The sequence below is a fragment of the Chelonoidis abingdonii genome, chromosome 4, assembly GCF_003597395.2.
Source record: "Chelonoidis abingdonii isolate Lonesome George chromosome 4, CheloAbing_2.0, whole genome shotgun sequence".
NCBI classification, from domain to species: Eukaryota; Metazoa; Chordata; order Testudines; family Testudinidae; genus Chelonoidis; species Chelonoidis abingdonii.
Window position 1 is genome coordinate 34,712,844 of NC_133772.1, and position 17,599 is coordinate 34,730,442.

Here is a 17,599-nt window from a genome sequence, read left to right on the forward strand (position 1 = left end):
ATGGGCGGCGTGGCTGCCTGTCCTGGTGTTCTGGGCGGTGCAGCTGTAGTGCTGCCAGCCGTCGGTGTGCCAGGCAGTATGGTAAGAGGGCAGGAAGCAGGGGGAGTTGGATAGAGGGCAGGTGAGTTTGGGGTGGTGGTCAGGGGAGGAGGTGTGGATAGGGGTCGGTGCGGTCAGAGGGTGGGGAACAGGGGGGTTGAATGAGGGCAGGGGTCCATAGGTGGCAGTCAAGAAGGAGAAGGAGGGTTGGATGGGGCAGCAGGGGGCAGTCAGGGGCAGAGGTTATGGGGGCAGTCAGGGGACAGGGAGAAAGACTGGATGGATGGGGCAGGGGTCCTGGGGGGGGGGCAGTCAGGAATGAGAGGAGAGGTTGGATGGGGTGGGGGGGGTAGTCAGGGGACAGGGTTCTGGAAAGGGGTGGTTGGATGGGGCAAGGGTCCTGGGGGGGCAGTCAGGAATGAGAAGAGGGGTTGGATGGGGCGGTGAGGGGCAGTCAGGGGCCGGGGAGAAGGGGTGGTTGGATTGGACAGAGGTTCGGGGAGGCCGTCAGGAATGAGAGGAAGGGTTGGATGGGGCGACTGAGGTCTGGGGGCAGTCAGGGGAGAGGGAGTGAGGGTGTGTGGATGGGGCAGGGGTCCCAGAGGGGCCATCAGGGAACAGGGGGGTTGGATGGGGCAGGAGTCTGTGGGGAGCAGACAGAAGATGGAGGCCAGGCCACAACCCCCTCCGCTAACCGGCCCTCCGTACAATTTACAAACCCCGATGCAGCCCTCAGGCCAAAAAGTTTGCCCACCCCTGGTCTAGGGGCCTAACTGCATGAGTGCTGTGTAAAGTGGGACAAAGCGCAGGGGTTAATATGTCAGCACAACTCCCAAACCACCACCAAGTCACTGACAGCTAGGAGGGAAACAGGAAAAGGCTGACGGCTAGAACACAGTGAGATTTCATCACAATAAGCCTGTAGGATGTTTTCATATTCATGTATGGAGAAAATACTGGGTTAGGGAGAGAGATCACAAATGGTCACTGGATAAAGGTCTGGAAAGCAACCCCCACACTGTGAGGAAATCACTTCCCGTTGCTATTTGACTGGTGGCTCTTCCTGGCCTGCTGAAATAACATTTAGGAACATAAGAATTGCCATATTGAATTAAGCAAATTGTCCACCTCGTTCAGTGTCCTGTTTCTGACACTGGCAGCTGCACTAGAGGAAGTTACAAGGAGATTTGTACTGAGCCGTTGTATGTAATAAGCCAGCCACCCCTAGGCAACATTTCTTCCTACCCCAGGCAATTAGGTATATGCCCTGAAGTATTGCTGTATTTCTTACTTGTCTCATTTAATGAGAGTGGGAGTGTTCTAATGAGGAATCCCTCTTCCAATCCTGCTAATCTCTTCACCTCAATAACATTTTCGCATCAGAGAGTTTAAAGCCAGAAGAGACAACCAGATCATCTAGTCTGACCTCCCCTGTATCACAGGCGACCAACACCACCCAGCACCTGCACACTAAACCCAGCAACTGCAATTAGATCAGAGAATAATAACCCACAGAAGACTAGACTATTGTGTGCCAAAAGCAGAGAACAGAAGGCCCAAGGTGCACCAATGGCTGAGGCTCCCGCACTGGCATGGAATTAAGTGAGATACACCCAGATAATCTGGCATGTGACCCACGCCCACCTACTGCAGAGGAAGCTCAAAGAACCCCAAGGTCTCTGCCAATCTGAGCTGGGGGAAGATTCCTTCCCGACCCTATGTATGGCGATCATTTCGACCCTGAGCATGTGAGCAAAAACCACCCAGCCAAACACCTCAGAGAGAGCATACTCGGTGCCACCTCAAAACTCTGGCCCAACAGCTGAAGTGTGACCTATAGGAACATAGGACATAAACCAGAAATGAGCCCCAGGGCTCTTGTGGCAGCATGTTCCATAGGTTAACGGTGTGCAGCAAAAATATTTCCAGATCAATGGAAAGCAGATCACTTTTGTAAAGGTATCAGAATGTGCCTCAAACACGTGCAACCAATTGTGTGGAAAACAAACCCCCAAATTCTTCTTGAGCAACTGGAGGGAAATACATGGGGGTGGGGGGAATCCAGAATTCTTAGGCCATGTGTTGAGCAGCCAGATAAGGCATGGCAGTGAAGTGGAAATGGAACGCACCTCTTACCATTACAAGAGTGTGTGGGCAGGAATTGGGATGGAAAAGCCTGCCCAAGCCAAGATCTCCACAGCCGAATGCCAGTTTAATTAATGTTCATCTGGTTGGAGAGAACAAGACCAGCCCCAAAGAACTGTTAGAAGAAAATCTGTGGCTATGTAATGGTCCCTCCCTCTTGGGTCCAGAGGGAGGGTAGTACTGAAGTGCAGTTAGGAAAGTAACTCAAATACTTTCCTGATGGACTGTTTTTTTCTCTAAATGGAAAATCTATCCTAAATTCTCACTTACTGAGGGACAATCTTCACTCACTGATATATTTTGCTTTCCACCACCAACTCTCTGTATAACTTTTTTCACGAATAATGTATGGATGCTAGAATGTATGGATGCTAGATAGCTAAACTGTATTCTTAAATTCATTCACCTGAATTTGGGTTATTGCTGATTATGCACTACATGTATCTTATGACTTTGTATTTGTGGATAATCTAAACACTATACCCAGATGTACACTCTTTTCTCAACCTATGTATTGTATTATTTTTTTAACATTAGCTTTAATAAAATTTTTAATCTACCTGGAGCCAGGCATGAGCTTGTAACAAGAATCAGCTCTTATTTCAGAACCCCAAGAACTGAAGGATGTTGGATTTAGGGATTTGGTTTGACCCATTATAGAGGAGGGCCAAACATCAAATTCTAGTCAGCATCCAAGCTCCCCTCGCTTTGGCTGGGGGGTGAGAATCCCTATTTAGCTTTCTGGGAACAGCTGCTGCACAAAGCATCTATTCAAATATCGGGCGATGTTCAGTTTAACCTTAATTCGGAATGTCCTGGCTCTTCACTTTGAGAACTGAACCGTTCTTCCAGGATGTCGACATGCTCCCAGGTGTGACATGCTCTCACCCTGAATTCCAGCTTAAGGAAGTTTTGGTCTGAGAATGTTTCATTTTTCATGAACCACTGGCCGACAGGAGGAATGTAGTCACAGCTGGGTCACTGCTTCCCACCCTCTGCAGAGTTTTGTCCCTCCAAATGTTCTTCCTCCCTTCCCCCTTATATTTCCTTATAGAGTGACTAGACGTCCCAATAAAATCAGGACTGTCCCGATTTTTAGGCATTTGTCCCACATCCCAATTGATGTTTGGTCAAGACACAATTTGTCCCGATATTTCACACTCCTGTTTTGTTTTGTTCCACCATCTGGACTCCGCTTTCTCCCTCACCCCACTGCCAGCAGGACTCCATTATTATTAATTTTTTCTCTCTCTGCTGATGGGACCCCATGCTTTTTTTTTTTTTTGCTGTGCCGGCAGGACTCCTCCCCCACAATGTGTCCTGGGATTTCCTTCATCCCATCTGGTCACTCTATTTCCTTATGAAATACATGAGGAAAGGAGGGCCATAGTTCTGAGCCATGCTCAACGTGTCTACACTCACTCACCCCAAGTTCACCCTCCAACGCACCAACCCACAGATCTGACAGCTCTGCCGGCTGCCTTCAGCCACAGCTGCTCCTGCAGTGCTCCCACACTCCAGAGAGTTTCTTTTTTGTCACCACCCGTGTAATAGTTGGGCCTACAAACTGACCACACTTGTGAGCTCCACTGTGAAAAGTGAGTTAAAGGTCATTAAACGTCACAGTAAGCCTATAATAATAAACGCTGGTGGGAAAAGGTGCCAAAGGGAGACAGCCAGACTGAACTAGTTCAAAGGAAAAGGCCTAGGGATGTAATTTAAGGACAGTGCTAAGATCACACCTGGTAAACAAGAGGAGTGTGGAACTGGAAATCAATGCCCCAATATTGGCAGGTCAGACATCCGACTGAACTGGTGGACAGAATGAGGGGTTGGATGATCCCACCAACCACACCCCTTTGGGATCCTACCAATGAGACTAGGGGGAAGGGCATTGAGTAGAGGTGAAGCGAGCACACTCGCTGATTGAACAAAGGGGAAGGTGTGGGGTTCATCAAGACGACTGCCACTCCCATCATTTCTTGGTTCCTAGCCTGACACCCTTGTTCCAGTCTCATCATCATTCTGAGTCGTTTTGACCAGAGCAGGCCAGAGATAAGGGACCCAGCTGACACCACCACTTCCATGGACTTTGGCTAAATCCCATCCCCCACCTGGGTGTGAGACTTTGTCTTTCCCCTTCCTCCAACATGTCCTTTTCCTTCCCTACTATATGTCTTCTCTTGCCAATCCCTCTCCATTTTCCTTCTGTCTAATGGAAGTCTGGCTTAGCTGGCCAGGACGGCCTATTGACATCACTGCTGTAAGCCTGGCACCAGAAAGAGGCCATGAAATGCAGTACCTTGAACAGCTGGAAGAGGTACAAGTTTGCCAAGTCTCAGAGAGGCTACTGAGCCCACGTCCTCTGTTTTTCTAGCAGTGAGGTTGCAAGTGAAATATCAACACCATCAACAGGAGCTGCATTTTCTATCACTCCTGTTCTTCTCTTTCCCCTTGTGTGGGCCTTGTTTTGTCATGAAGCAAACAGGATCTGACTCCAACCCATCTCAGCTAACTCTCTCGCTCCCCCCCACACACACACGACAGCCATTACCACTGTTGGAAGCGAATGTCAGATGAGGGCTGAGCAGACGGTTGGGGGGGTCCTGAAGACTTTCTCCTGCTAAAGGGAACAAGGGATGTTGTTAGGATGAAAGCCTTATTTAATGCTTTACATTTTAATTGTTTGTCCTTTTGCTGCATTGTCAATAAAGCGTTAAAAGACTGTTTAATTGTGCAGCCATGGAGCCAAGCTGGCTGTGGTCTCTGCCAAACCACAAACCTTGTGTTGAGTTAAGACAACTGGGGCTGTGTTAACACCTTAGGGACCCTATGTTCCATTTAAATTATTACAGTCAAGGGGCTGAGTCCTGCGGAGCTACAGGAGAGAGAAGTCAGAGGGTAAAGGAGAGGGATTGGGATTGTGATGCCCCCCAGGGATATCCAGCATTGTGAGTGGGGTGACCATATATCCCATTTGTACCAGAACAGCCCCTTTAAGCCCTACTCCAGCAATCCCCATGTTTTTAGCAAAAGTGGGTATTTGTCCTGTTTGCTCTTGCCAACTGATCAAATGCTCACTTTTGTCAAGAAAGTAGAGTGCGGATGAACGTGCTGGGGGCAGTGGGGGCAAGTGGCAATGCCAGCCATGTGCAGGGGGGGAAGGCACGGCTCACACAAGCAACAATGCCTGCCCCAGCCTCGCGTGCAAGGGACAAGCAGAGCTTGGACAAGCAGCAACCCTAGCCCCAAGTTGGAGGAGCGGGGGGCAGGGCTCAGGCAAGCCCTGCATGAGGAGGAGGGAGAGGGCCAAGGGCTAGCTCCATGTGGTGTCCCGTTTTTCTGTTGAGAAATATGGTCACCCTAGTTGTGAGGCAACTCACCACCACCTGTCCTTAGAATGAGAAAGTCTTGTCTGTGCATCAGCTCCCAGACACCACAAGCATGACCTGCCAGGCTGCCACAGACCTTGAGCTCTCTGTGCAGGCTACTAATAGACGTACACCAACCCCCGCATCTTCAGAGTGCTCCCTGCAATGCCCGGGCCCTTCACTGCACACGCACAGAAATATGAGGGTTGCCATTCCCCAGGGGACCGTACACCCCAGCCTGAATTATTTCAACTCAGGATCTCCTCCACTTAATACCACAGCGCTGAAATACGTGGGGAGTAAAAATAAGATGACATTTATTAAAGATCAGAGGTCCAAGTGGGTAGTGAGTAAGGGCAATGGAAACAGAATGGTTACATGTAAAACAGAACTATTACAGGCCTCCTAGAGTCTAAACTAAACAGGCTGAACCCATGGCCTGCTCTACACTATGCGTTTATACCAAATTTAGCAGAGTTAAACTGATTTAACCCTGCACCCGTCCACACAATGAAGTCCTTTAGATCGATATAAAGGGCTCTTAAAACCAATTTCTGTACTCCTCGCTGACAAGGTGTGTAGCACTGAAATCGGTATTGCCATGTCGGATTAGGGTTAGTGTGGACACAATTTGACGGGTGGTATCCCACAGTGCACCATTGTGACTGCTCTGGAAAGCCATCTGAACTCGGATGCACTGGCTGGGTAGACAGGAAAAGCCGCGCAAATTTTTGAATTTATTTCTGTTTGCCGCGTGGAGAGCTCACCAGCAAGGAGACCACGCAGAGCTCATCAGCCACAGGTAACAATGCAGTCTTCTGAGAATCGAAAAAGAGCTCCAGCATGGACCGCATGGGAGGTACTGGATCTGATAGCTATATGGGAGAGGATTCCGTGCTAACAGAACTCGTTCCAAAAGATGAAATGAAAAACATTTGAAAATTTCCAAGGCCATGATGCAGAGAGGCACACAGGACTCAGTACAGAGCCGTGTGACAATTAAGGAGCTCAGACAAGCCTACCAGAAAACCAAAGAAGCAAACGGAAGGTCTGGAGCAGGCGAAAACATGCCGCTTCTACGCTGAGCTGCATGCATTCTAGGAGGGGTCCGCCACCACACCCCACCCTATCCGTGGATTCTGAGGTGGGGTGTAATCTCAGCCATGGCTGAGGATTCTGCGGACGGGGAAGATGAGGAGAGGAAGAGGAGGAAGAGCTACAGAGCACATAGCATTCCATTCTCCCATAGCCAGGGCTTTTTTCTCCTGACAGAATTACCCTCCCAGTCTCCAAACACATCCCACAGAATGAAGCATGAAAGGGAAAAAGGGACCTTTGGTGAGTGTCTTGTAAATATAAAAACATGGATTAAAGCAAGCGTTTTTAATGATTAATTTGCCCTGAGGACTGGGATGCATTCGCGGCCAGTACAGTTATTGGAAAAATCTGTTAACATGTCTGGGGATGGAGCAGAAATCCTCCAGGACATCTCCATGAAGCTCTCCTGGAGGTATCCAAAGCCTTTGCAGAAGGTTTCTGGGCAGGGGAGCCTTATTCTATCCTCCTGGTAGGCACTTGACCACACCATGCATGTAGCAAGTAATCTGGTATCATTGCATGACAAGCCTAGCTACGTATGGTCCTGGGGGTGTTTAGCAGTGATCTTCCATGATACCAGCCACGCGTGGAGGGAGGGTAAAGTGATCATCCCAGAGAATTGGATGGGGGTGGTTTCTGCTGCTGCATGTTAACAGGAAAGAAGCAGCACTGAACGGGCTTTGCTTGGTATTTGGGAAAGGAGGGCACTGTGTATATGAAGGCTGCAGAAGCTGAAAGACAATGGCTTACAAGGCCACATGCAAGCTGAATTCTGCTGCACGACTTTTCGTCGTGAGATCTCTACACCAGAGCAGCAGGCACTCAATATTAAGATGTAAAATGTGACCTGTCATGAATAACATTTTTATGTAAGGTGAATAGTGTTGTTCACCGTGAAAGAGAATAAGCATTGTTCTGTAAAATGTATCTTTTCAAATACTCTCCCTTTTTCCCCTCCCTCCTGCAGCTGCAAATTTTTCAAGCCTCCTACTCCATCCGAAGGCTATCTCAGATAAGGCGGCAGAAAAAGAAGATGTAAGACAAAATGTTCTTGGAAATCATGGAAGTGACCCACAATGAAGCAGCTCATCTGAATGAGTGGAAGGACGTGGTATCAAATTACAGGAAAGATGCCAGTGAACATGAGGAAAGGAGGGATGCTCGGGATGAGAGGTGGCGGCAGGAAGATCAGAGGAGGCATGATGCAATGATGGGGCTGCTGCAAGATCAAACTGAATGCTCTGGCATCTGGTGGAGCTTCAGGAACAGCAGCAGGATCACAGAGTGCCGCTGCAGCTCCTGTTAACCACCCTCACATGTTCCATATCTCCTCATCCAGATGTGTAAGAACCGCATGGGGGGAGCTCGTGCACCGCCCACTCCACCCCGTGGACAGCCAACCAAAAGGCTGTCATTATTTTGAAATTTTTTTAGTGGCCTTTTCCTTCCCTCCTATCCTCCTCCCAAACCCACCCGGGCTACCTGTCAGTTCTCTCCCTCTTTTTATAACGAATTAATAAGAATACATGATTTTTAAATGATAGTGACTTTATTCCTTAAGCAACTGTAATCGAAGGGGGAAGTGGGTTGCTTACAGGGAATGAGTCAATCAAGGGGGGTGTTCATCAAGGAGAACAAACAAGTCACACATACCCTGGCCCGTGATGAAACTCGTTTTCAAAGCTTCTCTGATATGCACCGCTTCCTGGTGTGCTCTTCTAATCGCCCTGGTGTCTGGCTGTGCGCAATCAGTCGCCAGGTGATTTGCCTCAGCCTCCCACCCGCCATAAAGGTCTCCCCTTACTCTCACAGAGATTGTTATTGCTGCTTGCTGTGTGCTTCACAAAGGGGACATTGGTTTGCTGAGGTCTGAGCGAGTCAGTAATGTGCACCAGCACGCCATTAAACGGCCAAATGCACATTCTACCACCATTCTGCACTTGCTCAGCCTGTAGTTGAACAACTCCTGACTACTGTCCAGGCTGCCTGCGTATGGCTTCATGAGCCATGGCATCAAGGAGTAGGCTGGTCCCCAGGATAACTACAGGCATTTCAACTTCCCAACTGTTATTTTCTGGTCTGGCAAGTAACTCCTTTGCTGCAGTTGTTTTAAACAGAGAAGTATCCTGAAGATGCAGCGTCATGACTGTTCGGCCATCCCATGTGGATGTGGTGAAATGTCCTTGTGATCCACCAGTGCTTGCAGCACCATTGAAAAGTACCCCTTGCGGTTTATGTACTGGGGTGCCCTGGTGCCAAGATAGGGATATGGTTCCACTCTATCACCCCACCACAGTTAGGGAATTCCATTGCAGCAAAGCCATCCAATATGTCCTGCACATTTCTCAGAGTCACTACCTTTCGTAGCAGCAGCTTAGTGATTGCTTTGGCTAATTGCATCACAGCAGCCCCCAGTAGATTTACCCACTCCAAATTGGTTCCTGACCTACCACACTAGTTGTCTGGCGTTGACAAGCTTCCAGAGGGCTATTGTCACTCACTTCTCAACTGTGAGGGCTGCTCTCATCTTAATATTCTGGCATTTCAGGGCAGGGGAAGCAAGTAAAAAGTTCCATGGAAAGTGCCTTACGCATGCAAAAGTTTTGCAGCCACTGGGAGTCATCCCAAACCTGCAGACTATGCAGTCCCACCGTCTGTGCTTGTTTCCGGGCCCAAAATCGGCGTTCAATGGCTAGAACCTGCCCCATTACCATCAGCGGAATCTCAACGCGCAGGGGCCTGTGTTTGAGAGAATTCTATGTCCATGTCCTCATCAACTCTCGTCCGCCACCTGCCTAGGTAGCCGCCTCCTCCTCACCTGGTTTTGCAGGTCCCGGTTCAGCACAGACTGCACGATAATGCGGCGAGGTGTTTACAACGTCTAGATTGCTGCCTTGAGCTGAGCAGGTCCATGCTTGCTGTGCTATGTTGTTTGCACAGTTCACACCAGGAAAAAGCAAGAAAAGGTTGTCTGCTGCTTTCAAGGAGGGAGGGGTGAGGCTGTACCCGAAACACACCGGGACAATGTTTTTTGCCCCATCAGGTCCAACTGGGATCTTCTCAACCCAGAATTTCAAGGGGTGGGGGAAACTGCGGGAACTATAGGATAGCTATGGGATAGCTACCCACAGTGCAATGCTCCGGAAATCAACACTAGCCTCGGTACATGGATGCACACCGCCAAATTAATGTGCTTAGTGTGGCCCCGTCCACTTGACTTTATACAATCTGTTTTAAAAAACCGGTTTCTGTAAAATCGGAATAATCCCATAGTATAGACATACCCCCTGTCTCCAGTAGTTATACTCACCTAAAGCAAACTCCCAGCTTCTCCAACTGGCATGGTGAGGATCCCTCTTTCATGAGGCAAAAGTGCTGTCCTTTGGCTCCCCTGGGAAAGGAAAAAAAAAGCCTCCCACAATCCCCTATGTAAAATTTCTCTTGGGGACCTCAGGATTTTCTGCAGGCGCACACAGACTTCTAAGGTCTGTATGTTCCTGTGTGTCAGTGGGGCTCTACCTCTGGTGTTTGGCTCTCTGTCTCATGGGATCTGACAGATATGGGGCCCCTATGAGAAAACTAGATAGTTTTCTTGCTCCTCTGGAGTTTAAGGTCTCCAGGAGGAAAGCTGTGGGGCTGGCACCAAGCAGGGCTTATGCACTAAGTCCTCTGCAGGACTCTGTTGGTCTCCTCTTCCATGTTCCCCACATCCATGCTGCTCCCAAGATCAGCATTAATAGGAGCAGTGGTGTTCCCAAGAGCCAGGTGCTACCAGATTAAAAATGGATTGTTGACCCTGGGATGGAGAGTTTGGGGACCAGGATCTGTCAGGTCCTGAAGGAACTCAACTGCCTCTTTTGAAAAGAATAAAGAATAAACCATTTAGAAGAGGAAAAAAAACTTTTATTTGAAAATAGTCTCTGCACACTTCTGCCAAGAAGAGCTCTACAAAAATAATTCTCTAAAGAGAAAATTCTAAATAATCACAAGAACAACGCGGACCTTCTCTAACAACTGCAGGACCTCAGAGGCTTTGAAAGCCAGACATTCTGCTTTTGGGGTGGAGGAAACAGAGCAATGTTAGAAACTCCCCCTCCCCCATCTCTATAGTGACCCCTCCATCCTGTTAAGGTAGGACTTGGCTGGTGGCACTTTGGAAGGAGGATCCGCCGGCCAGTCTCAGCAGAAGGGTGGTGGCTGAAAAGGGGGGTGGGCGGTGGAGTGTAAATCTCCACATAGCAAAGAGAATTGCTGGGTTTCAGTTACATCAGGAGAGCGCTGCCATTGACAATTCAAACAGCAGAACAAAGGCAAGCAGAGCTGAGTAAGGGAAGCTTGGGGAGAAATCATCCAGCTGGGGAGAATCCGGAGGGGTGGTTTAGTTGCCGTAGTTAAAGCCGTAGTTGATCCTGTTTTGGTTCCCCTGTTGAACTGCATGTGAGAGAGCCACAGCTCCTGTTGCCATGAGGATGATGATCAGAACCACTGCCAAGAGGCTCAGTACCAGGACCGTGATGTTCAGGCACTTGGCAGTCTTGCCATAGCTTTCTGCTCCATTGGAATCACCCAGAACTTTACGATCTCTGGCCTGTGGGGAGGAAGGGGAAGTAATAAGGGTAAAAAGTGAAATGTTTGGGGCACCAAGGCCTGCTTCTCCGGGTGGCTGATCACCTGTGGCTCTCAAGACTTTGGTGGAAGGTCTCTCTCAACTCTCAATATCCGGCTCCAACTAGCCAGTGCTGCTGTTTAATTTATTCCATGGAGCGCCTGGACATGCACAGTTGTCCAGGAGGGCAGAATTCAGACACAGAAGTCCAGTGACATGTTAATTGCGCTGCCCAGGAGAACCAGCAGAGCACCAGCGCTGCCAGGCAAAACAGGCTACCAGTAAATTCACAGATGGGACCATTATAAGAATATAGTCCAGCTTCCTGCAGCACGGAGAATTTCACCCAACAATCCCTGCATTTAACCAACAACTTGTGGTTGACATAGACTACTTCCCAGGCTCTCAGAACTGCATTCTTTCCATTATTGGGGATTTATCCATTGGGACACGATTCCAGAATAAGGTAGCGTGTGACTTTAAAGCATTATAGCTATAGTGGAATAGCTCCCTGTGTGGACACTCTGATTTCAGAATACCGCAACCCTGGATTCATAGTGTAAGAAATGTGTAAGAGACAGTGTGGTGTTTGTAAAATTAAATCTTCCTAGGAGTGCATACTTAGTAGAAGGTAAGGTATATTATATGTGGGTAGTGAGCAGGTAGAGTCTGAGAATAAAGAAGAACCTTTACAGTTTAAAGCACCAAAAATGTAGCTCAACTGGTCAGTTCTAATGGGACATGAATGCCACCACTTTATATACATTGCTATAGAAAGCATCACTGTGTGACCAGGCCAACACCCTCTGCATGCACAGGTCCTACCAGTTAAGAGGAGTACTCCACTGCTTCCCGCCTCCTCTTTGGACTTCAAATAAAATAAATGTAAATTTACATTTGGGCTATACAAGACTTTAAAAACATTCAAGACTAGTGAAAGACATTATGACTAATTGTCTTGCGGTGTGTGTGTGTGTGGGGGGGGGGGGTTAGGAGAGAAAGGACTCCTGCAATCTTCTATGGTTCAGCTGACTACTGCTGTCAAAACTAAGGCCAACTGTGCTTCTTAATGGGAACATCCATACACGAGTCTTTGGCAGTGTAACTTGTGTGCACTAATGTCACACTTTTAGCATCACACCGTGTAGACACGCCCTTATTAGTAAAAGGAAGCAACTAAGGGAAATTGAGGGGAGAAAAAGGCCTCTTAATTCCTTTAGTTTAAAATGCTTTAACTGGTTTTCCCATGACACCTACGCAAACAGGGAGTTGCAGACGTTTAGATACCTCCCCAAAGTGCAGCAGAACAAAATATGCAGCATGCCTAAAAGGTGGATTGAAATTAAAATAAGTAATTAGAAGTATAAACAATTCAGTTGAAAAGTCAACATTTAAGTATGCAACAAACGAAGTAACAGATGTGCAAAGTGTGTGCTTCAGGCTTTGCAGGACAGGGGGGTTACTTACAGAAATAAGGATTTTTTAACACATTTGAGATGACAAAGGGTGGGAGGTGGGGAGGGAAAAAAAATCACTTTACCAGAAGTCCAAAATGGTACTGGATGCTATAGCAAAGTACAACCATTTTAGGTATTAGGATTCCTTGGGAAAGGCAACAGCTTACTATTAAGCTAGGGCAGCCTAAGTGGCAGCTGAAAGCAAGGTTAGCCTGCAACAGAAAGCATCCGGCTGCGTAGGGCACCTGAAAATTTGGGGCACTCTTGGGTCTTAATGTCCACCCTCCTGCTCTTCCTATCCCTGTTCTGACCCTTCTGTAGGCTCCCACACCTAGCTGCTGCAGCCTGGTGAGTCTTCCTCTAGGGGGATCTAGGGCTTGTCTACACTGCGAAGTTGTTGACAAAACTTCAAAACTTTGGTCTTTCACAGGTACTCCCCACCCCACCCCCGTGAAAGAAAAAAGTTTTGCTGACACAAGTGGAGCAGGAGTGCTGTCCTTCCAACAAAGCTATTGCCATTCACCGGGCTGGAAACATTTTGTCATCAAAAGTGCAGACAACGGGCGTTTAGGCACGCTGACTTTTAGCTACAAGACTAAAAGCTGCTTAGTGTAGACAAGCCCCTAGTAACTTAAAAGTGAAAAGCCTCCAGCCTCCTAGACCTATTAGCACAACACTGAAACTGTTAAAAAGCCATTCAAGGGGTAACAGAGCCATTTAACAGGTATTTGCCAACCCCCAAGTGTATACTGCCAGTTTCTGACTTTACTGACAAAAAGAGGTGTGCATCACTATAATATCTGCTTTCTCTTCAATTCGTATAAATCATTCGCCTTTTACTCAGAACACCGTTAGGGCTGGTCTATGCTGGCAACACTGCTTTAACGTGGCTTTCCACCTCCACGAGGGGCGCAGCTTCCAGCGCTGGTGCACGGTCTACACTGGCACTTTGAGCACAGCAAGTTTCAGCGCTGTAGGGGGTGTTTTCCTCACAGGCCTGAGCCAGAAAGTTGCAGCACCCTAAACTGTAGACAAGCCCTTAGTGTACAGGACCTTAGTTTAAAATTTGCTCTAAAAATATTTCATTAGTGTGTTGCTGAAGATTATAAAATCTCATCTCTAAAAAAATCCTAGCGCAGATTTTTAGATGCCCAGAGTATTCATCTTTAGCCTTAAGTGTTTGGATCTTCAGACATACAGTTTTTTTAAATAAATCCTTCAAAAGACCACCCTTATCTAAAATACACATTTTAAATTTCTATAGTACCAAAAACTTGCTTCGCAAGTCCTCCTGTCCATCCCTTTCTCCCTTCACTTCCCTGCTGAAGAGAGCCCTTAAAGGGACAACATCCCTTTCCTTCCAGATAGCTGGACAAATGAGTTTCCCTCTCTTTACTTCTGACTATCTGATGAACTAGTTTTAAGAGAACGCTCCAGCAAAATCAGTACCTTAGTAAGATATAAAATCCTTTGTTATGCCTAAAATCTTTGGAAACATTTTTTAAAGTTGATGAAATTTAATAACCATGTCTATTGTTATGGAGATCACACACAGTAAATTAGTGTTCTTTTTCTAAAAGCAACGAACATTGCTATCAACACACTGAACCTCTGTGACTGATTAATTTAAAATAATGAGTTTCAGTGACTTAAATATGTAGTAATCTGGAATGATTACTTTATGAAGGTTTAAGAGTACATTTAAAGTATAAAATCACCTTAGAAATACTGTTTTTACATTTTCTTAATCAGAAGAGCTGCATCATGTATTCCATAATATTTAGTGTTGTAGCCAGCAAGACAGCTGACTTGCCCCTGCTACAAAGTTCTTGCAAATAAATCTCTGACAAACTTCAAGGAATAATCAAAAAACCTGTGACTGACATTTTTTATTCCCAAATCTAGTGCTTTTAATCAGGTACCTTCTGCATGTCCAGTCATCACCATCTGGCATGCAGCAGAAAACATGCTCCATTTTCTTTAGTTTTTTTAAAATGTCATTTGCTTCATTTGGGTTCAGGGATTTGGCTGGAAGCAGGTGAGCAGGGAGGGGGACGGAAGAGAGGAGGGAGACAGTAGGAGAGGGCGGGGCCTGGGCAAAGGGTGGACATAGCCAGGGGCGGAGCAAGGGTGGAGTGTGGGGCCACAGGCAGAAGAGGTGAGCTAGTATCCCAGCCTCTCTAAGCGCAGCTTCACCCACCACCCATGACAGCAGGTAAAAGCGAGACCGCACGTGCTGTAGTCTGTTTGGGCAGGGGCCGTATTCATGGTGCCGAATGCGAAGGGGCTGGTGCATTCTGCATGAGGGAGAGGGTAGGGGGGTCTCTGCAGGGAACTGTGACTCTGACACTGCGAGAAGAGCCGGGTGGCTCGGTACCCTTTGCTGATCCACACACACACACTCTCACACAGTGAGCCTGGGCTGCCGTCAGGCATAGGGGCACCAGTTTAATAATACCGTGTAGGGCCCCATAAATCCTAAGGACGGCCCCAACAGAAAAACACATTAAAAGACCCAAAACATATTCTTTTTTTTAAATTTAATCAAGTTTAGGTGCATAACTCATGATTTTTGCATTCTTGACTGTCAACTTATCCTGAGGTTCTAGGTTTAGACAAGTTACAGTAGACGTTTGCCTTGGAGAAGGATTTTTCTGCACAGTAACACAGCGCCCTTAGAGCCTGAATTTTAAAAATATTGCAGCAACTAGTGGGATTTTCAGATGCATGTGAGTGTTTTCAGTCTTTAAGAAAATCTGGCTGGTAGTGGTGACCCGTTTTCCAAGTACTAGGGTGCTGGATAATGATAAAACAACAGTTGACAAAGGCAATCCCCATTGGAGGATCAAAGGAAACTGAAGACGTTTTTACACCAATCCCAGCAACCCGCCTTGAAGTTATAGGACTCCAGAATGAATTTGCGTTATAAAAACAAATCAGCATTAAAGACTGTAAGATTTCAAAAGAAATAGGAAATGTTCCACTAGAAGTGCTGCGCAATGTGATTGCTGAAGCTACTAGCAACCGTTCATATTTTCAAAGCTGATTTGCTATTAAAAATACAAGTTAAATAGCACAGTGACATCCTTCTGCACAATGTTACCAGACGGAAATGACCAAGTGCCAATAATAATTCAAAAAAAGGGCATTTTAAAACCAAATAATGGAAAGGAGTGAAACTATATTCCCAGCGGATTACATGAAAGGGAGTCCAGTTCAGGGACTCGGAACCTTGGATCAGACAACTTGGCAAACTGCTGCGAGGCTTTCTGCAGACACACAGCTGATAAAGGGTTACTTTTAACACTGCTACTAGGCACGGCAATCATAAGTTTTTGGGTGGGGGTGCGGGGGGATGCATGTGACATATTTCTCTGGTCCAAGTCTCCTTTGGCCGCTCCATCCATGATTTCAGAGAGGGAAGAGCAGCCTTCCCCAGAAGTGCCTGCGGAAAAGGGCGCCCAGCTGTCCTGTCCTGCCAGTCTGCCCCGCAAGCCCTGCTGTCACAACTCCCGCAGCAGGTTAACTGGGGTCACTTTCACCCCCTCCTTGGGCCGGGCACCTGTCACTCGCGGGCAGTGTCCCAAGCCCTGGTGCCTGCCCCGGAGCCGGTCCCGCTCCCCGTCCCCCGGCCGGGCTCACCTTGAAGGAGAAGACCAGAGCCATGAAGCCGAGGCAGCAGACGTTGCAGAAGAAGGTGTTGAAGAGGGACCAGAGCACGAAGTCGCGGGGCGGCGGCTGCACTGGGAAGCCCTGCGCGGGGCCGGTGTAGGGGTAGGTGGAGTACAGGGGAGCCGAGGCGTCCGGCCCCACCTTGCCGCCGTCGCGGGGCTGCAGGTCGATGCTCACGCTGGAGTCCATGGCGCGGCGCTGCCCCCGAACAGCTCTGCGCGATCCCCACCGGGGGGGCTCCAGATATGCCACGCGGGGCGGGGCCCGGGGGGCGGAGCTCGGCCACGAAATGACTGAGCGGGGGCAGGGGCAGGGGCAGGGCCCGGGGGTGGGGGGTGACAATTGGGAATCGAAACTTACAGGTTCCGGAGAAGCATGAGCAAGCGGTATGGGGAACTCTAGGGTACAAGGTGGGGGAGGGCAGGATGGATACAAATCAGTGATTTGGTTAAAACAATCCATAAAATCGGATTTTTAGTGAGAGACTTTAAATTGGATTTTTTGTGATTTAAATGAGATTTTGTTAATTTGTTAATTAAGATACCTTCTAGCTCAAAGATATGGCCTCATGGAGCAGAGATTCTAGCTTATAATTCTATGGTATGAGACAAATGTATTCAGTTAATGTTTTAAAAAAGTTTCCTATGTGTTCATGGATTAGGGACCCAATCTTATGGGGATCCAGGGGCTTCTGTATAGATTATTTAGGTTAATGTTTCTATCTACCCAAATGAGACTCAGTGCTCAGTCAGATACCATCAGAGATGCTTAGTTTTGCAGGTCTCAAACTGTGGATTTGCATCTGCAGAGGTAACATGCTTGTTAACAGCAAAAATGTTTTAAAATAAACAATATAGAGAGGTGAGAAATAACAGACCTCAACCCTGTTGTCCTGGTGCAAATTTGTGTACACAGAGTGAATCCCTTACCTCTCTCTAAAAGTGCAAAGTTTCAGAAAGTTCAATGAATAGAAGATTTTTGGGGGTGGAATAGATCTGAACAAGGAGAAGTCTGGAGATAAATGTGAGAGGGGCTGGACAGGCAGCAGAAACAAAAGTAAAACTGTTTGAGCAGCATATTCCAGAAGTCTTGAGGACTTTCTGAGTGTAGCCGGTCATTGATTTGAAATGTACCATACCATTCCTGTAATGGCAACAGGCAGCAGTTTGTGAATAAGAACCATTCAAGAAATATGTGTTTGCTGATGATGC

General features: G+C 47.6%; 1 protein-coding gene across 1 annotated transcript; it reads right to left on the minus strand.

The window, feature by feature from the left end:
- Window positions 1-10,534: 10,534 nt before the first annotated feature.
- Window positions 10,535-16,649, minus strand: LOC116822730 (dispanin subfamily A member 2b-like). The gene is made up of 2 exons (XM_032776799.2): window positions 16,359-16,649; window positions 10,535-11,241 (listed from the first exon to the last, which is right to left on the minus strand). The coding sequence occupies exons 1-2, from the start codon at window positions 16,575-16,577 to the stop codon at window positions 11,032-11,034; spliced, it is 429 nt and encodes a 142-aa protein (XP_032632690.1). The 5' UTR covers window positions 16,578-16,649; the 3' UTR covers window positions 10,535-11,031.
- Between the last annotated feature and the right edge of the window lie 950 nt (window positions 16,650-17,599).

Coding starts and splice junctions, on each gene's coding strand:
- LOC116822730 (XM_032776799.2), bottom strand. CDS start 16,577: ATGGACTCCAGCGTGAGCATCGACCTGCAGCCCCGCGACGGCGGCAAG. Junction 11,242..16,358: donor CTCTGGTCTTCTCCTTCAAG/GTGAGCCCGGCC, acceptor TCCTCCCCACAG/GCCAGAGATCGTAAAGTTCT.